Source organism: Opisthorchis viverrini, assembly GCF_000715545.1.
Source record: "Opisthorchis viverrini unplaced genomic scaffold opera_v5_115, whole genome shotgun sequence".
NCBI lineage: Eukaryota > Metazoa > Platyhelminthes > Trematoda > Opisthorchiida > Opisthorchiidae > Opisthorchis > Opisthorchis viverrini.
Window position 1 is genome coordinate 209075 of NW_008751773.1, and position 11111 is coordinate 220185.

At 44.4% G+C, this 11111-nt stretch overlaps 1 protein-coding gene across 1 annotated transcript in view; it reads right to left on the reverse strand.

Moving 5' to 3' along the window:
• The window catches only part of T265_13900 (hypothetical protein), a gene marked incomplete at both ends in the record, with an annotated part of 25098 nt that overhangs the window by 8624 nt on the left and 5363 nt on the right, over window positions 1-11111 (reverse strand). The window contains 4 exons of the mRNA XM_009171068.1: window positions 1449-1549; window positions 3140-3471; window positions 7741-7860; window positions 8307-8473. Of these exons, the coding sequence (XP_009169332.1) occupies window positions 1449-1549; window positions 3140-3471; window positions 7741-7860; window positions 8307-8473 (720 nt within the window). The remainder of the gene's footprint in view (window positions 1-1448; window positions 1550-3139; window positions 3472-7740; window positions 7861-8306; window positions 8474-11111) is intronic.

The following is an 11111-nucleotide window of genomic DNA, read 5'->3' on the forward strand; positions in this document are numbered from 1 at the left end:
TTGAGTGCGTAAACAACGCCACTCAGAAGCGGTTGTTGCAGGAATGCGGGATAGTTAACAATAATGGCAAAATCACAATTTAACTTTTACTGATCCGCAAAGTGCGACAAAGCCTCTGAGCCAGTCTTAAGCAGTTCTGAGTCATCATTATCGACAGCGTAACGATTACACAACACTGATGCTTCCCTACCATTGAGCCATGACTTTTGTAAATGTTTAATTCACAGTCATGTGGGTTGAAATACAGCCAGGGCGCCCAGATCTCACAAGAAAAAGATTAGGGTCCTCGACCAAAGCCTGACAGCAAAGCAGCGGTGTTTGGCGGGAAACGTAGGTGCATTATCATTTTTATAAAAGGAGTTGTCACACACGTTCCAGCCCCAAACCCCTGACCGCAAAGCAGCGGTGTTTGGCGGGAAAGGTAGCTGCATTATCATTTTTATAAAAGAGTTGTCACACATGTTCCAGCCCCAAACTTTGAGGGCCAGGAGGCTGTGTTAGTCAGGCCTTCAACTATTGATGAAACTGGTATGAGACTGAGTGTCACAGGGACATCCCTCATTGTGACTTAATGGTCTGCAGAGGCACACACTGTCACATATCACAGTCTCCTCATGACAACTACTGAGAATGTCGCCAGTTATGATTTGGAAAACTGGAATGGTGCTAAAAACCGCAACTTCTGCTGTTTGATGATGCAATAGAGCTAGGTTATTCCCAGAAAGCAAGTCACGATTGTTTCTTGGAACCTAATCCCGTTCTTCTCAAACCTAGTAGTTAGTGCAGTGCAACGTATCGTATCACTATACAGATGAATAGTATCCGCAACCAATTCCAGCTTGACGGCTAATTCATCATCCCTAAATACACAGAATACCGTTATAAATACTACGTAAACCAATGACCAAACCAAAGGGAAATCTGTTGTGTTAATTGTGATTACTGTAATCGAATCCATAAAACCCCAAATAAGGTATAGTGGAGTCCGTGCTTCGACGCCTACGTGCAATATCGCCAGATCCAACAACTGAACACAACCATCTTCACCCATCTAGAAGCAAATGAACTGCGTTCATCCCTTCTGCCAAGTAAATTGCCAGTAACACAATAAGACCTCCACTGCATCAAGAACGATGGAGATGGACTAACTAAGTAGCCATGCAGATAAATAAATTCAAATCGACAAACACATGCCGACTGCCTGTACCCACTCAACAGCTATTTGTCACTTTGCACATCAGACGAAAGACAATGATACTGGGATATCATTCAAAGAACACCTGTTGTTCCTTGATCAGGCTATCTCTATCAATCAAGTATCAATACAAAATTTTCGCATCACACAATAGGACGATGGGGTCTCAAATAAAACGATATAGAGTTCAACTCCTATGGCACCTCGGAAGTCTGGGATGCTCTGGAAAATAAAAAAAGACATTAAAACTCACATTTCGTTGACTTTTTTGAACTTATTTATCAAAGACGCATATGCGGTGTTCGAAATGTCAACCTTTGGCAACTTCAGTTCATAGTGATCATCTTGTATTGACTAAAGAGAAGGAAGGACAAATTTCGGTTCACAGTTGATATAACGGAATCGGATTACCGAAAACAGAAACACAGTAAGAGAAAAAGATAGTGACAGACAATCTTCCTGACGGTGAAGAATGAGGAGGATATGGGCCGAATCCCAAATACCGTGTTGATGACCTGAGTTACAATGAAGAATCAAGTAACAGACAGATCAGCTCACAAAGTCAACCGTGTGTGTGTGTGTGTGTGTGTGTGTGTGTGTGGAGAGAGCGGCTTTTACTGTAATGGAAGAATGATCTGTTGCTCCAAGGAGTACCCATCACCCACAGCTCACTAGAAAGACCACCATCACCTTTAAGTCGTGCACACGCCTCACTAATTTGGCAAGAGAAATTGCGGATTTATGACGAGTGCTGGAAGCGATTGCATGTTTCACTGTTCTGTGAATCTAGCACGCCGAACTCTTAATCCAAGTATTTTCGGTAACCTGGTATGCTTCGAGTGAAGGATGTGAAGATCAATGTTGAGGATGGACAAAAACATTTTGTAAGCAGCCATCTAAATTGCGTATGCCTCCAGGATCCGTCGATTAGGCACGGAGCAACCTGGCTCCGCACACGAAGCTGTCTGGTGAGCATTACTTGTTGATCTACATTATTCTACGTCACATGAAAACCAAGTTCGGTTGTCACCTGAGAGGACACAGGGAAGGCAACTAACTTTCCCGCTGACCACTTCGTCACGATCGGTCTCTTTACGCTGTGAAGAATAAGATGGCATCTCAGGGTCAACAACTACAAGACTATCGTCCTAGAATGACGACCAGGAAACGATAAGTGATCGAAAAGTAGAGGTCAACTTCAGAGACGCAAAATAGCAACCAACCGCCAAACGGCTCGCGGTAACCTTGCAACGACTGGCCGAAACAGAAAGTACTTCGCAAAGCCATAAACAAAAAACAATCGATTTGCGGGAACCAGAGACACACCCACCCCCAAAGTTAACATGCTCAGCGAATGGTGTACCGAGTTTATCCAACATAAAAGCGATCGTATGTAAAAGTTGGAGTGCAAGTGTGGATGAATCCACGATGTCCAATTTATATATATTGGTAACCATGGACGGCGGGTTTTCAGACTAATCACAAGGTTGTTCCGTGCCACTTTCCGTATGTTTCTTCGACTGACCTAGTCCAGAACATCCAGTGTAAAAGATAGTGACGAAGGGGCTCAAGATTTCACAGGTTGTGAACAAAAACCTTACTAAGGGCGCAAAAACCGAAGGTCGTATAATCATTCCACATGCTGTAAAATGCCCAAGAACACTCCCCAAAAGACAGGAACTGTGGAGATTTCGTCCTGTAAGTGAAGCCAATCTATACCGAAAAGCCGAGAAGCACTGAGGTTGAGATACTCATCGCACAATGCTGTTCACAAATTACACCTCTCAGATCCGGTGATATAAACCAATACAATGGCATCAGGAGTGCAGGAAACCGCTTAATTTAAAACAAGATTTATTGGAGGCCATTATTAGTAACTTAAAAACCCCTTGTAAGTGGAACTGATAAGAAAATTCCCAACAAACGGCGAGTAAAGCGATATACCTTATTTGGTTCCACTTGCTCCAGAGTTTCGGGTTTGGACGGACGGAGCTTCGGAACGTAGCGACCTTGACGAATTAGCTTGACCATCTCTTTGTAAAAAGGATTCAAGATGTGGTCGTAGTTTAGGAAACCGAACAATGGGTTGGAAGTTTGTTTGGCTTTGAGCACAATTTCCATCTGACTTCCCTGCCGAGACACGAACACAGCTGTGCGCTCAATTATCTGTGCCTGTTTGTCCGTATCAGGAAAATGGACATCAGTCAAGTGTTTCAATTCCGGAGGACATATATAAGGATCGTTTGCCGTCTCATCTACGTGGGAGGCGGTATCGGCTGAAAGGGAACAAAAAGAGGTTAAGAGACAGGACTCGCTCACAGGTGCTATAGGAAATCGGCAGACAATCAATGTGACCGTAATAATCAGAGCTTGAGAAAGCTTGATGATCAAGGCGCAAACTACCTACCGGAAGTTGATCGATTGGAACCAAATCCTAATTTTTCTGTTAGCCTGTTTGAAGTTGAACAATTTAGCATTCTTTGTAGATCTTTCGAAACACGTAGTATCTAAGCACCGGAAGGGTGTCACTGCTGAAAGAATTGGGTTGTTGTTAATTAAATCGCTGGGGTGTTCAAAAGGAATCGAGTTGATGACTAACAGCTCCCTCGACTGATGGACTTCGCCGCGCCCCCAGCAAACAAGTGATCCAATTGGCTCTAGTTTTGCATGTCATGTGGCACCGTTTCAGTGCTTAGTTATTACGCAACCCAAAGGAAACACGAGGTCTGGGACAGTACCAGGTCCCTCAGTTCTACGTAAGAGTTAGTAAATAGGCAGGTAATAGGCTCAGTACACACATCTCGACCAAAAAAATCCTACTTCGAATTTTGTGACTCTGTACTTTGGTATGATGAATGCCTAATTCTTAGATTGTCACGGTAAGATACAAGATATATGCTGCCGAATGAATTATTTACACATTGCTGGAGTTTACCCGAATATTCGAAAGCACATTTATTTGAAGTTTCCGTCTTTTTTCTAAAGTTATCTCAATTTTGATATCCATCAGTGAATATGTTTGATGACGGTCTAACCTTGAACCATGGCAGTGTTGTCTCTGTATACTGATGAGAAGATAAGGTTGCTCCAAGTTTCGTGGTATATGGTGCAACACTGGTGCCCTATTAGGTAGTACCACAAACTTTAAAACACTGAGCACCAATTCAACAGTATGAGAATGAGGTTCTAAGGAATTCAGCAAGTCTAATCCGGTAGAGCCATAGTCTACACAATTACAGTCCACAATTCGAACACATGACGTAACCGTCTTAAGTTTGGATTGTTGTTTACAGAGATCTAATCCTGAAAACCGTGACCTAACGGCAGCCCCTTCACTAGAAGTTATTTCACTGCTTCCGTAGATACTACTGATTGCTCCAGTTCCGTTATTGCAAGTTTAAATTACTGTGACTTCAATTCCGTTACTAGCTACTACAAGTACCAATGCTTCGACGGTACAGTCAAATCCCGAGGTGTTCTCCGTTGAATTTAGACACGGTGAAAACCTGAGGTTGACCAACCTCAGTGGCCCTATCCGACTCGATATAGCGGAATAGTAAAACCGTCAACATAAGTGAGCTGGCTTCGTCGTCTTCATAAAAGATTGCGCGGTTCGCAGAACCCTTAAACAGATGGCCACCAGAGAGAATCAGCATGCTGTACGACTGCGTTCACCACAACCGATGGTGGAATGGCCACGACTGATTGATCGAAGCACTTTTTGGGCCGATTTAAAACAGCAAGTCCATTTATTTCCGAACGGCGTTGGCTTCATGGTCGGTAGTGTTTAATCGACATGTAGCACATTAACAATTAGCCTCAAAAGCTAGTCGTGATTTTTACTGAGCTACAGTGATACTGTGGGCTTTGCTGTGCCAGTAGGGTGATTTCTCTGATGGCTCTGACCAACAAAATGAGGGTTTTCTTAACGGGACATGACATGACAATCAAGAACGTAAGCGAACGTTGTCAGGTGTGATTCCTGTTAGTGGAGAAACAATATAAGAAACGCCCAAGTGCCAAAAGAACGACGGCTTATAATGAAATGTAGCTTCTTACAAAGGGGAATGCTGTGACAACCAAGGCTCAGGTGTACTGAAGATGGAACACTCGGAGGTTACTAAGTACTGCATCCTTTGGGCGATTTGGTCTATCGATTCATCAGTTGGATGTACATTCCAGTGAAATCGGTCTATCCGTTCTGTTGAGGCTCCGCTGTACATGGTTTAGTTTCTCTTTGGTTTCTAGTGTAGTTCTGAGTATCGTCATCCTTTTGTTCCGGTGCAGCACACGGCTTGGATGAAATCACGCCCTTGACTGATGAAGAAACGTTCGCGGACAAACTGCCAAGTTCGGCTAACGAATCAACAGTGGTCTGATCCAAATCAGTACCAAAATAATCAAATCCATCCATCCCTACCCCTAGCGGTGACAGGCAAGCCTAGTGTGTCTACCAGAACCCAAAACACTTTTAAGGGGAAACCGTAGCATAAATGCGTGGACACAGTTACATTTGGTGTATCATGTCCCTGGACGAGAACTACACCAAGTAATGGTCAACGTACAGAGGCATTTGGGGTGTTCTTCGGGAGAATAATCGATAGAGCGGATGGGTTGGAGACACAATGGATTTCTCAATAATTACTTGTTAGTACAGAGCCCAGTGCACTTCGTTGCTAAATCAACAATTGCGCTAACCTAGAACTCCCCAGTACACGATCAAGTAGAAAAGGCCTTTCTGGAGGCTTATCCGATATAATTCGATGAACCCAATCAAACAAAAGAACCCAAAGGGTAAATTCTATCGATTGTCACTAAACTTTTCTGAAAACCCAAAGAGAACCTCCAGTTCACTATCGGACATGAGTTGTTTCCAGCAGGAACCACTGAGGATAGCAATCCAGTTAAGATCCACAAAGTCAGACACTGTAACCCCTCTAGCATCGCTTCCAAGGGCGAACACCCTAACCGTACATGCATAGACGGTTCTGAATGACCGTTGGCAAGATGCAAAGTGCTAGACCAATACAGGTTTTCCGACTTAACTACGCGTCAACAGTAAGGTAACCAGGACAGAACCCCGGGGCAAGAAAACTATTATCAAATGTGTTAGTATAATCACAATGATGAGGTTTGTCGGGCTCGAAATGAATGAAACTGCTTAGAAACTATTTGACAGAAAGTGCAGTAAAAGTGAAGATCATTCAACATCCTTTACCTAAGTGCTCGATTACCGGAGACTAACCAGTGTACCAGGTCCACGGAACACATTAAGTCGGACAAATGCCTTCACGGAACGCCTTCATGGCAACCAGACAATAATAATGTGGCACGATATACGCATGGCCCGCGGGTGAAAGTGACGATTCTCAACTTCACTTGTGTATGCTTGGGCAGTCTGAGTACATCAGTCATCATTTTTCTTTTTTAATCGACAGCTATACGATGAAAGGATAGGAGACTGTGTTGGTCATGAATGTCGCAGGAAAAATTGGATGTGGTCATGCACTAAAGACACGCACAGTGCTGGCTTCATTCTTGGGCGATGCATATCAACGTCCCTACCAAGTGTCAGGAGCACAGTCATGTCTGTTTTTGTACCTCAGCGCACGACCATGGCTTGACTAGTCTTAGGTAGTTTCCAGTACGGAAATTTCTTCCCATAAAGCGGACTAGGATGCACGAAACAAGTAGCTAGGTCACTACAACCCATGTTTGCCACCAAAGTATCTACCGCGTCCCTCTACTTCTAGCAGCGATTTGGTGTGCTCACATTTTACTGGTCCGGTGTTCCCACTAGACATGAGCAATATTCATAGAACATTCATGATGGGACAGCGAAAGCATTGGAACATTAATTCGCAGCAGCCGGCATTATAACTCACACAAAAGTATTGCAAACCCGATCCCCAACAGACGAATTATATGCACCCTCTAGACCCTACAGGTTGGTGAACGCTCTGGATGGTAACATGATGGTCAGCCGAACCGGTTGGAGTGATGCAGCTACACTGGTAAATAAATTCACCCCCCACATAATCGACAAGATTCAAGGTATCCTGGAGTGGTCTGGTCAGAAATTGGCATTACGACCAAAGGATCAGAACTGCAAAACGACGTTGTTCCACATATCACGTTAATTCACCAGTTGTCGTGCAATGGCATTGCACATTCACGATCAGCTTAATCACAGCTGATCAGCGGCAGAAGCTCAAGATAACCCAGTGGTTAGGGTGCGAACCTAGTGACTGGAAGGTCTGTGGTTCGAACCCGACTTCTGCATCTCTATGTTCCTGTCTAAACTTGGAAAACCGGATATCATCTCGATCCTGCATAAGGCTATTCGCGTCAGGACTGGCAACTTATGAGGAATGGTGAGTTTCTAAGCCTGAATTAAGCTTCAGATTTCCAGTAGCAATCAGGGCATTTCGAGATGGAGTGAACTTATTCCCGAGGCTAATAAGCAGTAAGAACTCCATTTTACTTTACTCAGCAAGTAACCTGTTACTGAAACGACAAGACAGGAAAAATCATCAGACACTCACCACCAGTCGCTCCATTTTCTACTTCTGGCTCTTTGCAATCATCATTCGACTCATCGTAAGAGAAGTCAACTGCACCGTACTTGCAGCGCGACGCCTCTAGCTCACGTTTTCTCTGTTCCTCTGTGATGGGGAGAAGAAAAGAAACCAGGTGTCAAGTGCCCAAAGTCAAGCTTCCAAATATATGAAAAGAAATGCAAATTACTAAGCAGTGTTTACATTTATCGAAAGTTTATCCTTGGAGCCCGTTAGCTCAGCTTCACTGCCTCCGGACAGCATCTAAAAGGTACAAGTGACAGGGCATGATCAATCTGTGCGAAAGTATCAAAGTTTGAATAATGGATTGGCAACAGTAAAGTAGAACCAAATAGGTTTTGGTCTTCTTAGCTTTGAAAATCTCTCTGATGAAATTACGTAACTTACCAACCTCATGCACATCAACGTCACGGGTGCCCATCCCAGCGTGTAGGTTGCCAACGCAGCGTGAACTGAGTGCTAAGGATCAACTTATGAAAAAAGGATGTCGACAGTGGGCATTTAACGAACAGATACGTACGGCTTGTACTCACCAGCCTGAGTAGTCATGTCATCGACATCCATTTGTAGTTCCAGGTATCGCTCAAATTCGCACATTTTTTCAATAGCCACTTCCTCCTCAGACAGGTAGTCTTCTTGATTGAGCGAGATGACGCGATCATAATCGGCGAGGTCCTGCAAATAGGCTCGACAATCATACCTGTGAAAAGTATTAGATACAATTTTAGACTCTTGCAAACTCTAAATTATATTACCATAGTCCAACGCGAACCCAGACAAGGAAAATGTACGGCTTTATTTGAAAGTCTGCCCCCAACATTTCGAGAAATCAAACGTTAGTCTATAAAAGAATTACTTGCCCCATCATGTGTACATTACAGGACATAAATTACATCTCCCGCATTCTCCAGCTCCTATTCACTGCTGGTACTTTTCCTGATGGTCGAAGCATAAAGGCGTTGAAAGTAGCCGTCATCTGTCAGCAACTGTGGCTTAGGAAAGCAACTGACCTGGGGCTAAAGAGTGACGCATGCAAACTCAAAATCTCGTATGTTTTGGCTAGGAAACCAAGTCGCTTGTGGACATTGGACAACTGTCATGTGAAAAAATCAAGCACAGGGACTAAAATACCTTGGGGCCATGAATTTAGAAACAGGAATATACTATGAGCCCGGTTTGGGATAGACCTATGAACCCTCAGCATCCAGGGCTTTGCAATTTTCCATTCAGTTTACTTAGTAATGGTATATCTGGATACTGACCATATCATAAAAGACAGGGTACCTTGAGCAAGACTAGATTTATGGTCTCTTGGAACGCATGCCTCATGATAACGCCGACGATAAGATTTAACTGAATAGGGGAGAAAGGACAACGTTGAAGAACTCCGCTATACCAGGAAACTTCTGGACAGTCCATTGTAAACTCTAATCTGAACGCAGAGTATCAAAAATGTTTACAAACTTTAAAGGCATCTCCTTCTAGCCAAGAATATATGGGAGCCAATCTTTCCACAGGATCGAAGATTCCTTTAAACTGGAGAAAGAATCGCAGTTGTTGGTCGGTGGTAGACGTGGCACTGCTCGAGTATATGATGCGGTGTCAAGATATGACCAATGAACCCTATACCAGGTCCAAATCTTGCTTGCTGCTCAAGGACTAGAATTTCACGTGCCCAAATTTAGGCATCGGAATATAAGGGGGGCCAACGGTCATCTTGCTGAAGCCGTGAGACTTTTATTTATATGATTAGGATAACTGTTTTGAACACGAGTACGAGTGAAAATAGGCTATAATTCTGATGAAACTTTTTTTGTTCTCAAACACATACAAACAACATATTCGAAATAGAGCACAAAAAAATTCCCCTCCAACTTTGAACAAGGTAGGGGGAAGCTCATGTAGTCTAGCAGCTTAAGGTAGGAAAGCCTCGAGGGTACGCCTAAACTTACCGACCACGGATCAAAATGAGAGAGTCGAACAAAGGAGATACATGGGCGGAAGGGCAAATAAACTACTGTTAAAAACATTCCACCCGGCGATCTAGATGCGGGTCTTTACTACATATTAGGTCTCTGATATTGTCCTTGATTAACCCGCTTCCCGAAGGCCGTATAAGTACTATTCTACCGGACTTGAGCAGATTCCGTGCACTGCCAGCCACACTTCCCTGTACCATTTCCTGAACTTTCTGACTCCACCAAGCCTCAGCCCACACAGACTACGTTTCAGCTATTGTCTGATCGACCTTCTGTCCGGAATGTACTCGGAACCGGAAGGGATAGATCACTCCATTTCGAAAGGTGATAGTGACCATCCTGAGATCAGTGACTTACACGACACGATAGTAGACATCTCAAGCAGAGATCCCGGTTTCACGTATAGTTACGGTTATCTCATCTAAGTCCTGGTCAGTGCCTTCAGAGGTTGCTTGCAATGTATTGTGTAACGGGTTTTGGTAGGTTTCTCTACCTTGTGTTTAACAAAGCTATTCTACTGCCAAACGGGAAGTTGGTTTCTGGGGTTTGGGGGAACTTTATCGAATCTGCACAGAATAAGATCCTCAGCTGAAGAAGTTCGTGTGTACCAAAACGACCGGCACAAAAATAGTTCAGCTGCAAGACCCTTTCGGTGCCTAGGTGCAATGCCACCTGAAGAAAGTACGTGGACTGAGATACTACCAGGTCGCCCAAGGCTAGGCAAAGGAAGTCAAAAGGCATAGGTCGGGTTCGAACCATGGACCTTCCCGTCTGCAAATTCGCGCTCTAACCACTGAACCACCTCGCCCCGAAAACGACTGGCAAACAAGGACTCAGTCACAACATTTGCGGCTAATGGCGATGCGACCAATTTTACTCCAAGGATGCTCAGAGGGGGTTGCAACAGCACCCACTGCCCGTACACCAAGTACTACTGAGGAACTGACCAATAAAGTCACAAAAGACGTTCACAAGTACCACTCCGTCTAACCGCTGAGCCATCTCACCCAGGGAGCGAGCGAACGATACATCCCGGTTCATTCGCCCGCTTGTTCACCGGTCCTCTTTTTAGCTGAGTAAAGGATTTTGGTTCGTTTTACCCGACCTGAAGCTGCCACCTTGACGTGGTGGTCGGGCTTGAGTGCTGCAATGATCCCGCGGGCTACACTGGCTGGAACTTCGTTCCACAAAGTCTAACCATGCCAGGAAGGCCAAAGGGGAGCAACCAGACCAAGAGCAGCGAGACCCCGCACTACGAGTAATCGTGGTACGAGGCGGTCTGGGGGTAAAGTCGTACTGTCCTCTGCGACAGGAGTGTGAAGGCAGTAAGGTGTTTCCCCCAGGCGACCAGCATGTCCA